This window comes from Oncorhynchus nerka, unplaced genomic scaffold (genome assembly GCF_034236695.1).
Source record: "Oncorhynchus nerka isolate Pitt River unplaced genomic scaffold, Oner_Uvic_2.0 unplaced_scaffold_2190, whole genome shotgun sequence".
Classification (NCBI taxonomy): Eukaryota; Metazoa; Chordata; class Actinopteri; order Salmoniformes; family Salmonidae; genus Oncorhynchus; species Oncorhynchus nerka.
The window spans coordinates 1-21,134 of NW_027039105.1; the positions used below are offsets into that span (position 1 = coordinate 1).

Sequence of the window (21,134 nt, forward strand, 5' to 3'; positions counted from 1 at the left end):
CACACACACGGTTTATATCCTGTGAATTGCGCCCTTCTCATTACACACTCACAGTTTCTGCTATTATATCCTAGAATTGCGCCCTTCTCACATACCACAGTTTCTGCTATTATATCCTGGGGTGAACTCTGCCCTCATTTCTTTCCTCTCCTCCCCAGTTAAGACCGAGCCTATGAACAGAGACTGACTAACACAGTCAGCAACACAGGACTAACACAGTCAGCAACACAGGACTAACACAGTCAGCAACACGGGACTAACACAGTCAGCAACACAGTCAGCAACACAGGACTAACACAGTCAGCAACACAGGACTAACACAGTCAGCAACACAGGTCTAACACAGTCAGCAACACAGGACTAACACAGTCAGCATCACAGGACTAACACAGTCAGCAACACAGTCAGTCAAAACAGGACTAACACAGTCAGCAACACAGGACTAACACAGTCAACAACACAGGACCAACACAGTCAGCAACACAGGACTAACACAGTCAGCAAACACAGGGATAACACAGTCAGCAACACAGGGATAACACAGTCAGCAACACTGGACTAACACAGTCAGCAACACAGTCAGCAACACAGGACTAACACATAGTTAGCAACACGGGACTAACACAGTCAGCAATACAGGACTAACACAGTCAGCAACACGGTACTGACACAGTCAGCAACACAGGACTAACACAGTCAGCAACACAGGACTAACACAGTCAGCAACACAGTCATCAACACAGGACTAACACAGTCAGCAACACAGTCAGCAACACAGGACTAACACAGTCAGCAACACAGGACTAACACAGTCAGCAACACAGGACTAACACAGTCAGCAACACAGGACTAACACAGTCAGCAACACAGGACTAACACAGTCAGCAACACAGGACTAACACAGTCAGCAACACAGGACTAACACAGTCAGCAACACAGTCAGCAACACAGGACTGACACAGTCAGCAACACAGGACTAACACAGTCAGCAACACAGGGCTAACACAGTCAGCAACACAGGGATAACACAGTCAGCAACACAATCAGCAACACAGTCAGTCAGCAACACAGTCATCAACACAGGACTAACACAGTCAGCAACACAGGACTGACACAGTCAGCAACACAGGACTAACACAGTCAGCAACACAGGACTAACACAGTCAGCAACACAGGACTAACACAGTCAGCAACACAGTCATCAACACAGGACTAACACAGTCAGCAACACAGGACTAACACAGTCAGCAACACAGGACTAACACAGTCAGCAACACAGTCATCAACACAGGACTAACACAGTCAGCAACACAGGACTAACACAGTCAGCAACACAGGACTAACACAGTCAGCAACACAGTCATCAACACAGGACTAACACCGTCAGCAACACAGGACTGACACAGTCAGCAACACAGGACTAACACAGTCAGCAACACAGGACTAACATAGTCAGCAACACAGGACTAACACAGTCAGCAACACAGGACTAACACAGTCAGCAACACAGGACTAACACAGTCAGCAACACAGTCATCAACACAGGACTAACACAGTCAGCAATACAGGACTAACACAGTCAGCAACACAGTCATCAACACAGGACTAACACAGTCAGCAACACAGGACTAACACAGTCAGCAACACAGGACTAACACAGTCAGCAACACAGGGACTAACACAGTCAGCAACACAGGACTAACACAGTCAACAACACAGGACTAACACAGTCAGCAACACAGGACTAACACAGTCAGCAACACAGGACTAACACAGTCAGCAACACAGGACTAACACAGTCAGCAACACAGGGACTAACACAGTCAGCAACACAGGACTAACACAGTCAGCAACACAGGACTAACACAGTCAGCAACACAGGACTAACACAGTCAGCAACACAGGACTAACACAGTCAGCAACACAGGACTAACACAGTCAGCAACACAGGACTAACACAGTCAGCAACACAGGACTAACACAGTCAGCAACACAGGACTAACACAGTCAGCAACACAGGACTAACACAGTCAGCAACACAGTCATCAACACAGGACTAACACAGTCAGCAATACAGGACTAACACAGTCAGCAACACAGTCATCAACACAGGACTAACACAGTCAGCAACACAGGACTAACACAGTCAGCAACACAGGGCTAACACAGTCAGCAACACAGGACTAACACAGTCAGGAACACAGGACTAACACAGTCAGCAACACAGGACTAACACAGTCAGCAACACAGGACTAACACAGTCAGCAACACAGGACTAACACAGTCAGCAACACGGTACTGACACAGTCAGCAACACAGGACTAACACAGTCAGCAACACTGGACTAACACAGTCAGCAACACAGGAAAGCCATGCAGGCAAAGGAAACACAACACACAGTTTCAGCTGTTATATAGTGGACCCTCTGTCCCTCTCATTACAGACACACAGTTTCAGCTGTTATATAGTGGACCCTCTGTCCCTCTCACACACAGTTTCAGCTGTTATATAGTGGATCCTCTGTCCTCTCATTACAGACACACACTTTCAGCTGTTATATAGTGGACCCTCTGTCCCTCTCATTACAGACACACAGTTTCAGCTGTTATATAGTGGATCCTCTGCCCCTACATCAGAGTGTGTGTTACAGTGATGTCTGGTAAGGCCCCACAGCAGAGTGTGTGTTACAGTGATGTCTTGTAATCCCCACAGCAGAGTGTGTGTTACACACAGTCTGCTTACAGTCAGCAACACAGGACTAACACAGTTAGCAACACAGGACTAACACAGTCAGCAACACAGGACTAACACAGTCAGCAACACAGGACTAACACAGTCAGCAACACAGGACTAACACAGTCAGCAACACAGGACTAACACAGTCAGCAACACAGGACTAACACAGTCAGCAACACAGTCAGTCAGCAACACAGGACTAACACAGTTAGCAACACAGGACTAACACAGTCAGCAACACAGGACTAACACAGTCAGCAACACAGGACTAACACAGTCAGCAACACAGGACTAACACAGTCAGCAACACAGTCATCAACACAGGACTAACACAGTCAGCAATACAGGACTAACACAGTCAGCACCACAGGACTAACACAGTCAGCAACACAGGACTAACACAGTCAGCAACACAGGACTAACACAGTCAGCAACACAGTCATCAACACAGGACTAACACAGTCAGCAACACAGGACTAACACAGTCAGCAACACAGGGCTAACACAGTCAGCAACACAGGACTAACACAGTCAGCAACACAGGACTAACACAGTCAGCAACACAGGACTAACACAGTCAGCAACACAGGACTAACACAGTCAGCAACACAGGACTAACACAGTCAGCAACACAGGGCTAACACAGTCAGCAACACAGGACTAACACAGTCAGCAACACAGGACTAACACAGTCAGCAACACAGGACTAACACAGTCAGCAACACAGGACTAACACAGTCAGCAACACAGGACTAACACAGTCAGCAACACGGTACTGACACAGTCAGCAACACAGGACTAACACAGTCAGCAACACTGGACTAACACAGTCAGCAACACAGGAAAGCCATGCAGGCAAAGGAAACACAACACACAGTTTCAGCTGTTATATAGGGGATCCTCTGTCCCTCTCATTACAGACACACAGTTTCAGCTGTTATATAGTGGATCCTCTGCCCCTACAGCAGAGTGTGTGTTACAGTGATGTCTGGTAAGGCCCCACAGCAGAGTGTGTGTTACAGTGATGTCTGGTAAGGCCCCTACAGCAGAGTGTGTGTTACAGTGACGTCTTGTAATCCCCTACAGCAGAGTGTGTGTTACACAGCAGAGTGTGTGTTACAGTGACGTCTTGTAAACCCCTACAGCAGAGTGTGTGTTACAGTGATGTCTGGTAAGGCCCTACAGCAGAGTGTGTGTTACACAGCAGAGTGTGTGTTACAGTGACGTCTTGTAAACCCCTACAGCAGAGTGTGTGTTACAGTGATGTCTGGTAAGGCCCTACAGCAGAGTGTGTGTTACAGTACAAGGCCCTACAGCAGAGTGTGTGTTACAGTGATGTCTGGTAAGGCCCTACAGCAGAGTGTATGTTACAGTGATGTCTGGTAAGGCCCCTACAGCAGAGTGTGTGTTACAGTGATGTCTGGTAAGGCCCTACAGCAGAGTGTGTGTTACAGTGACGTCTGGTAAGGCCCTACAGCAGAGTGTATGTTACAGTGATGTCAACAAGGCCCCTACAGCAGAGTGTGTGTTACAGTGATGTCTGGTAAGGCCCTACAGCAGAGTGTGTGTTACAGTGACGTCTGGTAAGGCCCCTACAGCAGAGTGTGTGTTACAGTGATGTCTGGTAAGGCCCTACAGCAGAGTGTGTTACAGTGACGTCACAGTAAGCCCCTACAGCAGAGTGTGTGTTACAGTGATGTCTTGTAAGGCCCCTACAGCAGAGTGTGTGTTACAGCACACAGAGTGTGTGTTATAGTGATGTCTGGTAAAGCCCTACAGCAGAGTGTGTGTTACAGTGATGTCTGGTAAGGCCCTACAGCAGAGTGTATTTACAGTGATGTCTTGTAAGGCCTACAGCAGAGTGTGTGTTACAGCAGAGTGTGTGTGTTACAGTGATGTCTGGTAAGGCCCCTACAGCAGAGTGTGTGTTACAGTGATGTCTGGTAAGGCCCTACAGCAGAACACAGTGTTACAGTGATGTCTGGTAAGGCCCTACAGCAGAGTGTGTGTTACAGCAGAGTGTGTGTGTTACACAGCAGAGTGTGTGTTACAGTGATGTCTGGTAAGGCCCTACAGCAGAGTGTGTGTTACAGCAGAGTGTGTGTGTTACACAGCAGAGTGTGTGTTACAGTGATGTCTGGTAAGGCCCTACAGCAGAGTGTGTGTTACAGTGATGTCTGGTAAGGCCCTACAGCAGAGTGTGTGTTACAGCAGAGTGTGTGTTACAGTGATGTCTGGTAAGGCCCTACAGCAGAGTGTGTGTTACAGTGATGTCTGGTAAGGCCCTACAGCAGAGTGTGTGTTACACAGCAGAGTGTGTGTTACAGTGACGTCTTGTAAACCCCTACAGCAGAGTGTGTGTTACAGTGATGTCTGGTAAGGCCCTACAGCAGAGTGTGTGTTACAGTGATGTCTGGTAAGGCCCTACAGCAGAGTGTGTGTTACAGTGATGTCTGGTAAGGCCCTACAGCAGAGTGTATGTTACAGTGATGTCTGGTAAGGCCCCTACAGCAGAGTGTGTGTTACAGTGATGTCTGGTAAGGCCCTACAGCAGAGTGTGTGTTACAGTGACGTCTGGTAAGGCCCCTACAGCAGAGTGTGTGTTACAGTGATGTCTGGTAAGGCCCTACAGCAGAGTGTGTGTTACAGTGACGTCTGGTAAGCCCCTACAGCAGAGTGTGTGTGTTACAGTGATGTCTTGTAAGGCCCCTACAGCAGAGTGTGTGTTACAGCAGAGTGTGTGTTATAGTGATGTCTGGTAAAGCCCTACAGCAGAGTGTGTGTTACAGTGATGTCTGGTAAGGCCCTACAGCAGAGTGTGTTACAGTGACGTCTTGTAAGGCCCTACAGCAGAGTGTGTGTTACAGCAGAGTGTGTGTGTTACAGTGATGTCTGGTAAGGCCCCTACAGCAGAGTGTGTGTTACAGTGATGTCTGGTAAGGCCCTACAGCAGAGTGTGTGTGTTACAGTGATGTCTGGTAAGGCCCTACAGCAGAGTGTGTGTTACAGCAGAGTGTGTGTGTTACACAGCAGAGTGTGTGTTACAGTGATGTCTGGTAAGGCCCTACAGCAGAGTGTGTGTTACAGTGATGTCTGGTAAGGCCCTACAGCAGAGTGTGTGTTACAGCAGAGTGTGTGTTACAGTGATGTCTGGTAAGGCCCTACAGCAGAGTGTGTGTTACAGTGATGTCTGGTAAGGCCCTACAGCAGAGTGTGTGTTACAGTGATGTCTGGTAAGGCCCTACAGCAGAGTGTGTGTTACAGTGATGTCTGGTAAGGCCCTACAGCAGAGTGTGTGTTACAGTGATGTCTGGTAAGGCCCTACAGCAGAGTGTGTGTTACAGTGATGTCTGGTAAGGCCCTACAGCAGAGTGTGTGTTACAGTGATGTCTGGCAAGGCCCTACAGCAGAGTGTGTGTTACAGTGATGTCTGGTAAGGCCCTACAGCAGAGTGTGTGTTACAGTGATGTCTGGTAAGGCCCTACAGCAGAGTGTGTGTTACAGTGATGTCTGGTAAGGCCCTACAGCAGAGTGTGTGTTACAGTGATGTCTGGTAAGGCCCTACAGCAGAGTGTGTGTTACAGTGATGTCTGGTAAGGCCCTACAGCAGAGTGTGTGTTACAGCAGAGTGTGTGTTACAGCAGAGTGTGTGTTACACAGCAGAGTGTGTGTTCATGTGTTCATGGCCCCAGTAATGGCCCCCACAGCAGAGTGTGTGTTAGTGCACATGGCCCCAGTAATGGCCCCCACAGCAGAGTGTGTGTTAGTGCACATGGCCCCAGTAATGGCCCCCACAGCAGAGTGTGTGTTAGTGCACATGGCCCCAGTAATGGCCCCCACAGCAGAGTGTGTGTTCATGTGCACATGGCCCCAGTAATGGCCCCCACAGCAGAGTGTGTGTTCATGTGCACATGGCCCCAGTAATGGCCCCACAGCAGAGTGTGTGTTAGTGCACATGGCCCCAGTAATGACAAACCCCCCACAGCAGAGTGTGTGTTCATGTGCACATGGCCCCAGTAATGGCCCCCACAGCAGAGTGTGTGTTCATGTGCACATGGCCCCAGTAATGGCCCCCACAGCAGAGTGTGTGTTCATGTGCACATGGCCCCACGGAATCGACAAAATTATCATTTAATACAGTCAAAACGTTTACAAATTAGACGCTCTGAAATGAAAGCAACTGCCTACAATGAACATTCGGATGATTAGAATAATATACAACGTCTGATCTGGCAAACAATGTAATATGTTTAGTAGGTGTAATCCAGAGTCAAAGATGCCCTGCTATTGACACACTAGTGCAGAACAACATACCCACCAAACAATGTAATATGATTAGTAGGTGTAATCTAGAGTCAAAGATGCCCTGCTATTGACATACTAGTGCAGAACAACATACCCACCAAACAATGTAATATGATTAGTAGGTGTAATCCAGAGTCAAAGATGCCCTGCTATTGACACACTAGTGCAGAACAACATACCCACCAAACAATGTAATATGTTTAGTAGGTGTAATCCAGAGTCAAAGATGCCCTGCTATTGACACACTAGTGCAGAACAACATACCCACCAAACAATGTAATATGATTAGTAGGTGTAATCCAGAGTCAAAGATGCCCTGCTATTGACACACTAGTGCAGAACAACATCCTCATCTGGAACAAGGTCATTCGTATATTAACAAAAGTCTAGTTTCATTGTATGTTATCTGACACCATAACACTTAATAAGGAAATGTGAAGTGAAGTATTATGTGTCATAGCTGACGAAGATCACGAATGGTCAGAGATAGTGAAATAAAACACAGGCAATAACACTGTAAAATGAATTAAATCCATGATATATATACACATATAGAAACCATGGAAACCATGGAATAGTAGGTGTAAAATGAATTAAATCCATGATAAATATATATACATATACACATATACATATACATATATAGAAACCATGGAAACCATGGAATAGTAGGTGTGTCCTACTATTGGTACAGCATAATAGTTGATGTCTTCACTGTTATTCTACAATGTAGAAAATAGTACGAATAAAGAAAAACCCTTTAATGTGTAGGTGGATCCAAACTGTTGATTTAAGGCAAAATCATAAAGTTACAAGGTAATATTATCAAAGTATTGTTGTCATGGTTATCAATCAATCAATAATTTAAAAAAAAATTAATCAATAGTTAGCAGAAAGTGGACAGACAGCCACCAATCACAGTGAGGGATTTTGAAGAAGAAAAAAAATAAAAGCACATGTATTCAGCCAATCAGTGGGTTCAGGAAGTGGTCTTAAAGCCAATGAATGAGTTGGAGGAGCAGCACAGCCACCAAGGCACTTCCAGCAGTCTGACAGGAAGCTCCTGAGGAGGGAAACAGACGTTTAGGCTGCGTTTACACAGGCAACCCAATTCTGATCATTTGACAATAAATTGGCATGCCTGATATATATCTGATTTTTTTTCCCCCAATATGTCAACAGCTCAAAAAACGACATGAGTTTATCTTTTCAGTTTTGATTTAAACTACATTCATATGTGGATCTCAATCCTGATACAATTCCCATACTCCATATACAAGGATGCTCAGATTCATTTTTTTTTTTACACTGAAGTGGTTTTGCATATGACCTACCGTTACCAAGACTACCACCCCAAAGTTTAACGGAACAGAGAGAGGAAATGAGCATTGCATCCTTCCTCTGCTCCAAGATGGCATAGCAGTTTAGACGTCTTTTGTCCTTGTCCGTATATATATATGTATATATTTACAACTTTCTTCGCATACCTTTTTATATATATGTTTTATTTTCCATAAACTCATCTTCAAAACACTCTCCTGCAACCCGCCTCACCAATTTATATTTATAAAAAAATAAAGTATTATTTACCTCAAATCTGTAATCCTCCATAGAAGCTAACCAGAAGCTAGCCAGAAGCTAATCCAGAAGCTAACCAGAAGCTAGCCAGAAGCTAATCCAGAAGCTAACCAGAAGCTAGCCAGAAGCTAATCCAGAAGCTAGCCAGAAGATAATCCAGAAGCTAGCCTGAAGCTAATCAGAAGCTAGTTAGCTTCTTTACTGGCTAATCGTTAGTATTCAGCTAACCACAGTTTGTGGTCATCAGCTATCCTTTAGCTCGAAAATCTATCGCCAGTTTTGTACGGCGCAGCTCGGAACATACCGGACCTATTTTTCTCTCCATGTCCCCGGATTTCAACCACTAACTCTGGACATTTATACCTGGATCTCGCAGCTAGCTAGCTGCTATCCGTGTGACTATCGGCTTACGTCGATTCCGGAGCAAACATCAATTATTCCGGAGCTAGCCAGCTGAAGAGTTCCATCAGTCACTCCTGGGCTACAATCACCTATCCTCCCCACCAGGCCTTCACAACTGGACTACCGACGTTATCTACCCGAGGGAGTTATCCTCCCCACCAGGCCTTCACAACTGGACTACCGACGTTATCTACCCGAGGGAGTTATCTGCTGCCCTATCAGAGACGACATCAGTGTTAGTGCTGCCCTATCAGAGACTACATCAGTGTTAATAATGCCCTATTAGAGACTACATCAGTGTTACTGCTGCCCTATCAGAGACTACATCAGTGTTAGTGCTGCCCTATCAGAGACTACATCAGTGTTAGTGCTGCCCTATCAGAGACTACATCAGTGTTAGTGCTGCCCTATCAGAGACTACATCAGTGTTAGTGCTGCCCTATCAGAGACTACATCAGTGTTAGTGCTGCCCTATCAGAGACTACATCAGTGTTAGTGCTGCCCTATCAGAGACTACATCAGTGTTAGTGCTGCCCTATCAGAGACTACATCAGTGTTAGTGCTGCCCTATCAGAGACTACATCAGTGTTAGTGCTGCCCTATCAGAGACTACATCAGTGTTAGTGCTGCCCTATCAGAGACTACATCAGTGTTAGTGCTGCCCTATCAGAGACTACATCAGTGTTAGTGCTGCCCTATCAGAGACTACATCAGTGTTAGTGCTGCCCTATCAGAGACTACATCAGTGTTAGTGCTGCCCTATCAGAGACTACATCAGTGTTACTGCTGCCCTATCAGAGACTACATCAGTGTTAGTGCTGCCCTATCAGAGACTACATCAGTGTTACTGCTGCCCTATCAGAGACTACATCAGTGTTAATCAGGAATCAGGGTTGGAGTTTGCCCTTCAGGAGGACTCTCTCCAGGAACAGGGTTAGTTAAAACCTACAGGAGGGTAGCTCTCCAGGAACAGGGTTGGAGTTAAAAACCTACAGGAGGGTAGCTCTCCAGAGAACAGGGTTGGAGAACCCTGCTCTATGTTACATCAGTGTGGGGGGAGCCCTATTCAGAGACTTCAACTACAGAATAGACTGCATCCCTAGTCAGAGGTCAGAGTTAGTGCTGCTCTATCAGAGACTACATGGGGGTTACATGCTGTCATGAGGTCAGAGTTGACCTGCTCTATGTTAAGCAGTATACAGGGGGGGACACAGTTTAGTCATTCAGAGTTGACCTGCTCTATGTTAACAGGGTTGGGTTAAAACGTACAGTCATGAGGTCAGAGTTGACCTGCTCTATGTTAGCAGTATAGGGGGGGCACATCAGGATAGTCATGAGGTCAGAGTTGACCTGCTCTATGTTAGCAGTATATGGGGGGACACATCGAATATAACATAAACACACCTGGAATGTCAACATCACAGTGCTTGTATTGGGCTTGTCATTACAAGGAGAGGGCGGTCACAGAGGTAATAGGAGAGCTTGTCATTACAAGGAGAGCGCGGTCACAGAGGAAATAGGAGGGACATTATTCAAGGTCAGAGTTGACCTGCTACAGATGGGGTAATAGGACAGCTTGTCATAGTCAGGAGAGGTCAGAGTTAGGAGGGCTTGTCTATTACAAGGAGATGGGGGGTACATCGTATAGTCATGAGGTCAGAGTTGACTTGTCATTACAGGATAGGGGGACACAGAGGTAATAGGAGGGCTTGTCATTGAGAGGTCACAGAGGTATTGAGCTTGTCATTACAAGGAGAGCAGTCACAGAGGTAATAGGAGAGCTTGTCATTACAAGGAGAGCGCGGTCACAGAGGTAATAGGAGGCTTTTCATTACAAGGAGAGCGCGGTCACAGAGGAAATAGGAGGGCTTGTCATTACAAGGAGAGCGCGGTCACAGAGGTAATAGGAGGGCTTGTCATTACAAGGAGAGCGCGGTCACAGGCTTGTCATTACAAGGAGAGCGGTCACAGAGGTAATAGGAGAGCTTGTCATTACAAGGAGAGCGCGGTCACAGAGGTAATAGGAGGGCTTGTCATTACAAGGAGAGCGCGGTCACAGAGGTAATAGGAGAGCTTGTCATTACAAGGAGAGCGCGGTCACAGAGGTAATAGGAGGGCTTGTCATTACAAGGAGAGCGCGGTCACAGAGGAAATAGGAGGGCTTGTCATTACAAGGAGAGCGCGGTCACAGAGGTAATAGGAGAGCTTGTCATTACAAGGAGAGCGCGGTCACAGAGGTAATAGGAGGGCTTGTCATTACAAGGAGAGCGCGGTCACAGAGGTAATAGGAGGGCTTGTCATTACAAGGAGAGGGCGGTCACAGAGGTAATAGGAGGGCTTGTCATTACAAGGAGAGCGCGGTCACAGAGGTAATAGGAGGGCTTGTCATTACAAGGAGAGCGCGGTCACAGAGGTAATAGGAGGGCTTGTCATTACAAGGAGAGCGCGGTCACAGAGGTAATAGGAGAGCTTGTCATTACAAGGAGAGCGCGGTCACAGAGGTTTTTCATTATACCATGTGTGAATTCTATTGTTTCATTTTTAACATATATATATTTTTCCATAACAGGACCTTCTCGACAGACCAAGACCGATGGACGACCGAATCTATCAACCTACCAACCAAACTATCATCCAACTAACCTAACAACCAATCAATCTTCCAACTTACCAGCCATCCAACCAATCTTTCAACAAACCTACCAATCATCCATCCATCTCACCTGTGACTTCCACGTTAACAGTACAGGTGCTTTTTCCCAGGGTGTTTCTGGCGATGCAGGTGTAATCTCCAGAGTGAGACTTGGCTATGTTGGTGATGGTCACTACGGATCTCTCTTCCATGGTGTTGGGGTCGGCATGGGGGAGCAACCAATTGTAGGAGGGGGCAGGGTTACCATTTGCACTACAGTTAAGTGATAGGGTGTCGCCCTCCGTGATGCTCATGGAGAAACATCCAGGACTAGTGATCTGAGGCTTGTCTGGGGGAACGAGATGAAACAAGTTGATTAATGAGAGATAAAGAGAGATGAGAAACAAGTTGATTAATGAGCGATAAAGAGAGATGAGAAACAAGTTGATTAATGAGAGAAAATGAAGTGAAAACAACATCTGTCAACGTCATGACTCGTCTGGTATCTAACTAACTGTTGTACTAAATGTGTGTAGACAGAGAACCAGAAGGACTCACAGTGCACGTTGGTGTTGAGGCAGTTTGAGTCCATTACAGGAGGAGGTTGGGGTCCCTCTGGTCCCAGATCCAACATGGCTGAACACAACAACTGGGCCCCGTCGTCAACACTACCAGGGGTGAAGTCCAGGGTGTAGGTCCCATTCTCTGGTGTCTTGATGTTGTCCTTGGATTTCTGTTGTGTGTCTAATTCTGTCCGTTCACCAGTGGTAGAGACTTTGAAGAAGGTCACCCTGAGGCTCCCAATAGGAGCGATGTTCTGGACAAGACACTGCAGCAGGTACTGATGCCCCTCAACCATCGGATCAGGGGACTTCCTGTAGCTGATGGAGACTCTGTCTGGAAGCTCTGTGGAGGAAGGGAAACACACAGTGATTAACAGTGCAGAGCCACACTAAGAATACATTCAGAAACACCAGAGAAGATAAGAGAGAGATGTCACTCACTATAAACTGTGATGTCCAGCTGTTTCTGACACTGGCCTCCTTCTGTGAAGCATGAAGGTTTGATCTTCCAGTCAGTCACACTGTCAAAACAAATGAAATATTTAAAGTGTATTTAAAATAAATCAATGAAAAAAAACAAAACAGAAGGCAATACAAGCGATGAATAAATTTATAAAATAACAGTAAAACCTCATTAAAGACCATCGAAGCTAAATAACATTAAAGTCAAACTAAAAAGGTGTTGTTGTTTTTTACAAGTTTTAAAAGTCTCAGCTGTGTCTGCCTCTCTTACCGGTCCGCCTTCCAGTTTAGGATCTTCACCTTGTTGTCTGTTAGACCAACTCCTCCCTGGGTGGCTTCCCAGCCCATCTCTACAGGGGTATCTGAGCTGCAGTTAGAGGAGGCTGGGTCTCCATACTTCACCACCAGCCTGGCAGGACTGATCACCAGGCACTCAGCATCTGGAAGACCAAGGACAAGTGAAAACTTTATTGTTCTGTTAATGTTGATTTTATTGTTCAAACCAAACAGGACGATATTATTGTCTCATGTTTATATCTATCTGTATGTTAATCAACTACATGTTACACTCCATAACCCAGAAGTTGCCACACACACACACGAAGAGCAACATGCACACGCATACACACATACCGCACACACTAGTGATGCACGTGTTGACTCATATGGTCATTAAATTGTGTGTGGCTGAAGGGCGGGTTGAGTGGGTTGAAAAAGAGGAAGTATAGCTTAAATAAATCTATAAATGTATAAATCTTGTGCACTTTATACAGACTAAATGGAGGTTTTTCTTTCATTGTTTTAGGCTATCTGGTATTAGTGTATAAGCCTAAACTTTAGAGCTTAACTGCACACTTGCCAAATAGCCGAAACGGACAATCGGCAAATAGCCGAAACGGACAATCGGCAAATAGCCGAAACGGACAATCGGCAAATAGTGCTTTTGGCAGCAAAAGTTAACGTCAATCCACGGAGGGCAAAAAGGGACATTGTCGAAGTTTAATTAAATAAGACGAAATGCTGCGAAGGGCAAGTTGAAAAATAAAGAGAAAGGAGAGCCAGAAAAGTAACGTTTGGAAAAGAAGTGGTAAAAGAGATGATTGGGAGGTAATATATATATTCGACAGTCACAAGACGGGACTTCAAATAGCCTTCTGTTCAGATGTATTACATGGAAATAGGGGCTATGACACATCAAGGGAACTGCAGCCTTCTGTTCAGATGTATTACATGGAAATAGGGGCTATTTACATTTACATTTAAGTCATTTAGCAGACGCTCTTATCCAGAGCGACATCAAGGGAACTGCAGCCTTCTGTTCAGATGTATTACATGGACATGGGGCTATGACACATCAAGGGAACTGCAGCCTTCTGTTCAGATGTATTACATGGACATGGGGCTATGGCACATCAAGGGAACTGCAGCCTTCTGTTCAGATGTATTACATGGAAATAGGGGCTATGACACATCAAGGGAACTGCAGCCTTCTGTTCAGATGTATTACATGGAAATAGGGGCTATGACACATCAAGGGAACTGCAGCCTTCTGTTCAGATGTATTACATGGACATTGGCACATGGAACTGCAGCCTTCTGTTCAGATGTATTACATGGACATGGGGCTATGGCACATCAAGGGAACTGCAGCCTTCTGTTCAGATGTATTACATGGACATGGGGCTATGGCACATCAAGGGAACTGCAGCCTTCTGTTCAGATGTATTACATGGACATGGGGCTATGGCACATCAAGGGAACTGCAGCCTTCTGTTCAGATGTATTACATGGACATGGGGCTATGGCACATCAAGGGAACTGCAGCCTTCTGTTCAGATGTATTACTATGACATCTGTTGACATGGAAACGGAAATCTGTTGGTAGGTCTATAACTTCTCATATAGCCATAATATGAACTCTTGCAGAACTAAGCATGTCTTGCAGTAAAATGATACACCAAATGTTGACAAAATGTGGACTTGGAAACAGGAGCGTAGAAATACGAATTCTTTATTTCTGCCTTCTTGAGAGAATACAAAGCTCCGTTAGATACCATCTGTAGAGGTGCCGTCTTCATCATTAAACATCATAAAACCTGATAGTATTTCAACCACATAAAAGCCGAACTGCAATCTCATCAGAAACATATTGGGTTTCATTTTCACAGCTTTCTTTCTCCTTTACAACCGGTCAAATTGATGTAATTTGGACATTTTGCACAGAAAATCTTTTCCGTTTTATTTTTGTTGCGTCATTGTATTTTCTCGCCGGTCCCTAAACGTCTTCGCTCTGCGAAAGATGACAGCGGGAACTTTACGGATGTCAACTAGATTGAAGCGTTCATTCTATCGATCTATTACATTATTATGTTGATCAAGGGTTTATGTAGTATTCTAGGTCAACATATAATGACAAAGGAGAAGCTACATGCATCTAATTATAGAATAGTCGACGAACAAAAAGCCTACCAAAATGTAGGAAATGATCATTTAAATCTAAATCAGGTTTATAAAAAAACTACTCCCCCTGTCAAAAAAAATCGTTCCGCTCTCTTTGACTGTAGCCTATTGCATATTTTCTATATTTGCGGGTTAGGGTTGGGTGCGGCCCTCAGATTTTCACTTTATCACATCTAGTCGGGTTGTTGTGGATGGGTTATTAGCAATTCCGGGCGGGTGCGGTTGAACAAACAGCTGACCTGCGCACCACTAACAACTACACACACATGGAATTTAGTACGTCATTGAACCATGGCAGGAGGGAAAGAATTCAACCATTCACTGTCAGTCATTAGTTATCTAAAATACTTGAAATCAAATGCACAGTACCAACATTTGTTTAAGGAAACAAAACAGAAAAAATACCTAAACTATTAAACTCAACTTAATTCCGCCACAGGGTTGTGGAATTAGACAGAAGTCTAATTTACCGGTGAAGTCACAATACAGAGACAATGATGAAATAAGTAGACCAATTAAAATCGCCATTGTCCATTAAACGAACGTCACTCAAACGAACGTCCCTCGGCGAAGTATTCCGCTGTTCTGTTCGACGAGCTGAAGAAGAAATGCGCTCGTTGAAAGTGAAAGTAACGCCCCAACGACCCCTCCTCTTCCTCCTCTCCCTCCTCTCTCTCTCTCTCTCTCTGAGTCTTCTATTATCTACAGCAGTGATATTCATAGTCGGGGTCACGAACTCGAGGGAGAACTGCAGTGCACTCGCCCAAAGCATAAATAAGAGTATAGATTAGTGTATGGGACAATAGGAGAGGATAGAGGGCAGGGGTGGAGAGGAAGAGGGTATAGAGGCAGCAGGGCAGATATCAACCAGTCAACCAACATCTGCATTGTCACACACATAATTCTATCACTGACACTGGTGTCCAATCTATATATATATATGTGTGTGTGAGTGAGTGAGTGAGTGAGTGAGTGAGTGAGTGAGTGAGTGAGTGAGTGAGTGAGTGAGTGAGTGAGTGAGTGAGTGAGAGAGAGAGAGAGAGAGAGAGAATTAAGGACAGTAGTCTATAATGGAGTGTTGTTTAGGTTAGAGGTGTCTTTCATCAAACAGTATCAGTGACCCAGATCAGGACAGTAGTCTATAATAGAGTGTTGTTTAGGTTAGAGGTGTCTTTCATCAAACAGTAACAGTGACCCAGATCAGGACAGTAGTCTATAATAGAGTGTTGTTTAGGTTAGAGGTGTCTTTCATCAAACAGTATCAGTGACCCAGATCAGGACAGTAGTCTATAATAGAGTGTTGTTTAGGTTAGAGGTGTCTTTAATCAAACAGTAACAGTGACCCAGATCAGGACAGTAGTCTATAATAGAGTGTTGTTTAGGTTAGAGGTGTCTTTCATCAAACAGTAACAGTGACCCAGATCAGGACAGTAGTCTATAATAGAGTGTTGTTTAGGTTAGAGGTGTCACTTTAATCAAACAGTAACAGTGACCCAGATCAGGACAGTAGTCTATAATAGAGTGTTGTTTAGGTTAGAGGTGTCTCTCATCAAACAGTAACAGTGACCCAGATCAGGACAGTAGTCTATAATAGAGTGTTGTTTAGGTTAGAGGTGTCACTTTAATCAAACAGTAACAGTGACCCAGATCAGGACAGTAGTCTATAATAGAGTGTTGTTTAGGTTAGAGGTGTCTTTCATCAAACAGTAACAGTGACCCAGATCAGGACAGTAGTCTATAATAGAGTGTTGTTTAGGTTAGAGGTGTCTCTCATCAAACAGTAACAGTGACCCAGTAGTCTATAATGGAGTGTTGTTTAGGTTAGAGGTGTCACTTTAATCAAACAGTAACAGTGACCCAGATCAGGACAGTAGTCTATAATAGAGTGCTGTTTAGGTTAGAGGTGTCTTTCATCAAACAGTAACAATAACAGTGACCCAGATCAGGACAGTAGTCTATAATAGAGTGTTGTTTAGGTTAGAGGTGTCACTTTAATCAAACAGAACCAGAATGAAAGAATCATTGGTGTTTCTCTCTGAAACCCCTGAAAAACACATTCTATTGATATTTTCTCATATTCCCCGATCAATTAAGTTCACGGTGTCTCCATGGTAACGGTCATGTTGGTCCAGTCGCCGGGGAGCTAAACAGAGGAAGTGAATCTGCAGGAAGGCAGGAAGTTGACTAGATCCAACAGAGAGAAAGAAAATATGCAGTCTTCCTGACAGCCTTACAATGGCTTTGAGCAAGAAATGGAACATCCCGAACCAAGGTGCATTTAGTGGCAGCAAGTATTGTAGACCAAGCTAAAGAGTACATCCAGCTTATAGTAAACACTCAAAATTAAGTCTTTCGAACAGACTTACAAAGAGGATACATGTCACAGTCACAATACATTGACTGTCAGGAGTTAAATAGACTTGACATGTGGAAAGGCATTGTGGGAAGGTTGAGAAAACTAAGACAGGAACACAGTTGTGTACTGTGAAGTTAACATGAACGTGCTTCATATTATAACAGAACGAGGCCGATATATCCTCATGTGTGTTCTGCTGTAGTCTACAATGATTGAAGTTATATTCTGATACTGTGATATTTGTTCTACTGTTACATTGATGTGTTGTAAGGCCCACAGCAGAGTGTGTGTTCTGCTGTAGTCTACATTGATTTATTTTATTTGAAGTTATATTCTGATATTTGTTCTACTGTTACATTGATTTGTTGTAAGGCCCACAGCTGTGTGTGTTCATGTGCATATGGCCCTTGTTCTGCAATGATGTGTTGTAAGGCCCACAGCTGAGTGTGTGTTCATGTGCATATGGCCCTTGTTCTGCAATAACTGTCTAAACATGTTGCTCAATATTGATGTCTCGAAAATTAGGCTATAAGAAATTCAGACTTGTTTAAGCCCCACAGCTAAACTCGAGTAGGTTGGCATACTATAGGCCCCTCAAACTCAACTCTGGATCTTGAAGCCAGTTCCACTGTAGATTTTAAAAATGGTTCCCTTCTAATCAGGGAATGATTTACACCTGGTGTGTGCAATCAATTATCAGGCAGGACAGAAAACCAGCAGGCTCCGGACCTCGTAGGGTCAGAGTTGACTACCCCTGGTATAGGCTATGCGTATGACGGGTGTTCAGTAGTGACGTCTAAAATGGTTTGAAGGAATCATCACCTTGAAGCGCGCTGTCCGTTTCACCACCATATATAGTAGGCTACTTGGCTGTTTACTCTGCTGCGCTGCTACTTTGTGGTTGACACTTTTTTTTCTCATGCGTTCCGGTACCTCAAGCCCCCCGGATATCCCCCCCTGTAAGCTATTGTAAGAGAGATAAAAAATAAAATAAAAGTTAGAGATAAAGGATAGAGGGTAAGAGAGAGAAAGAGTAAGTACACCTAATTCTGCCATTCATTCGTGTCACAATATCGTGATAAAATGTTCACTGTCTTGAAAATAGAACCCTAACGTTCTCTTTGGTATCGCGTGATTTTAAGTCAGTCTCATTAAGACTACAGAACTGGCAACGTACAAGTTTCATCTTTATTGTCAACATACCAGACAATTTGGCGTTGACACTTCCTCCCACTGGTGTTCACAGCGAGCGATTTTTAAGGCCACGCCTCCTACAAGTTACACCTCCAAACATTATATCATATCAGTTAGCAAACAAAAAAAACAGGCAACTTCTGCGCACTTGGGTGCTGCCATAGTTACATTGGCAATGCCAGTCCAATAAGGCTTGAGGTCATCAGCCACTAATACGTCAACGTATTTTCTCCGGTTACTTTGATTGGACTGACGTGTGTTCATTCCATCGTCTACCACGCCTTCTAGCTAGCTAGCTGAAAAGTTATCATGTCGACTATATCTAAATCAGGCTCAGAGCGTTTTTCTGCTATGTACCAATACTCTAACAATATAGAAGTATTGTAGACCCATGCTGAATCTGACTTGGGGAAGTAGTATATAAGCTGATCATAAGCAAATATTATCTTTGAGGGGCCATAAACCAAACATTGTAATGTTTGAGTGTGAAGTTGTTTCAATGCATAATAGCTTTTTTTTGATTGAGGTTGAACACCAGAACTCCAGAACACCAGAACTCCAGAACAGGGCCTCATCATCACCACTACTAAGGAAGAAGTCCTCCAGAAACAGCTGCTGTCACTATAAACTGTAAAGTCCAGCTGTTTCTGACACTGGCCTCCCTCTGTGAAGCACGAAGGTTTGATCTTCCTGCCAGTCACAATCAAATCATCACCAAGACGAGGGAAGAAGTCCTCAGAAAAAGCTGTCACCCCCCCCCCCCCCAAATGAAATGGCTGTTTGTGTGTATAGTTGTCTGTTCAACACTCTTGGCGCCTGTAGAAGGTCACAGTGAGGCTGTCAATGAGAGCAGTACCTTGGTCACCACACTGTAGCTGGTCCTGATCCCCCTCAACTCCATGGTCACCACACTGTAGCTGGTCCTGATCCCCCTCAACTCCATGGTCACCACACTGTAGCTGGTCCTGATCCCCCTCAACTCCATGGTCACCACATTGTAGCTGGTCCTGATCCCCTTCAACTCCATGGTCACCACACTGTAGCTGGTCCTGATCCCCCTCAACTCCATGGTCAAAACACTGTAGCTGGTCCTGATCCCCCTCAACTCCATGGTCACCACATTAGCTGGTCCTGATCCCCTCAACTCCATGGTCACCACACTAGCTGGTCCTGATCCCCTCAACTCCATGGTCACCACACTGTAGCTGGTCCTGATCCCCTCAACTCCATGGTCACCACACTGTAGCTGGTCCTGATCCCCTCAACTCCATGGTCACCACACTGTAGCTGGTCCTGATCCCCCTCAACTCCATGGTCACCACACTGTAGCTGGTCCTGATCCCCTCAACTCCATGGGTCACCACAATGTAGCTGGTCCTGATCCCCTCAACTCCATGGTCACCACACTGTAGCTGGTCCTGATCCCCCTCAACTCCATGGTCACCACACTGTAGCTGGTCCTGATGCCCCTCAACTCCATGGGTCACCACACTAGCTGGTCCTGATCCCCTCAACTCCATGGTCACCACACTAGCTGGTCCTGATCCCCTCAACTCCATGGTCACCACACTAGCTGGTCCTGATCCCCTTCAACCATTAGACCAGAGGGTGGAGGCTGCAGCAAATAGCTGATGGACACACAGTCTGAAAGCTCTGTGGAGGAATGGAAACACACACACACACACACACACACACACACACACTGATTAAACAGTGCAGAGTCATACTGCAGTAAACATTCAGAAACACCAGTGAAGGGGCCTCCCGAGTAGTATTGCAGTGCTGGCTGTGCCACCTAAGATTCTGGGTTCGAGTCCAGGATCTGTCGCAGCCGGGCCGCGACCGGGAGACCCATGGCGCGGCGCACAATTGGCTCAGCGTCGTCCAGGTTAGGAGTGGGGTTTGGCTGGCAGGGATGTTCTTGTCCCATCATGCACTAGCGACTCCTGTGGCGGGCCGGGAGCAGTGTATGCTGACACAGTCGCCAGGTGTTTCCTCCGACACATTGGTGCAGCTGGCTTCCAGGTTAAGTGGGCATTGTGTCAAGAAGCAGTGCGACTTGGTTGGGTAGTGTTTTCAGAGGACGCACGGCTCTCGACCTTCGCCTCTCCTGAGTTAGTACGGGAGATACAGCGATGGGACAAGACTGTAACTACCAATTTGGATACCAGGAAAAAGGGAGAAAAAAAACCCACTAGAGAGAAACATCACTCACTATAAACTGTGATGTCCAGCTGTTTCTGACACTGGCCTCCCTCTGTGAAGCATGTAGGTTTGATATTCCTGTCAGTCAAATCAAATCACATTTTATTTTTTTTTTTTTTACAGCTGGTCTAACTGGTTAGGCTAGCTGGACAAGCTGGTGATGCTGGTGACCAAGCTGGTCTAGCTGGCAAAACCACACTCACTCATCATTATCATATTTCCCAGCATGCTCTAGTACAGT

The 21,134-nt window shown here is 45.3% G+C and overlaps 1 protein-coding gene across 1 annotated transcript; it reads right to left on the minus strand.

Moving 5' to 3' along the window:
- Positions 1-6,851: 6,851 nt before the first annotated feature.
- LOC115120647 (V-set and immunoglobulin domain-containing protein 2-like) lies at positions 6,852-13,198 on the minus strand. Its single transcript, XM_065014725.1, has 5 exons — positions 12,950-13,198; positions 12,658-12,737; positions 12,212-12,559; positions 11,745-12,002; positions 6,852-8,104 (listed from the first exon to the last, which is right to left on the minus strand). Exons 1-5 carry the CDS (start codon positions 13,024-13,026, stop codon positions 8,034-8,036), a joined length of 834 nt encoding a protein of 277 aa, XP_064870797.1. The 5' UTR covers positions 13,027-13,198; the 3' UTR covers positions 6,852-8,033.
- Positions 13,199-21,134: the final 7,936 nt, after the last annotated feature.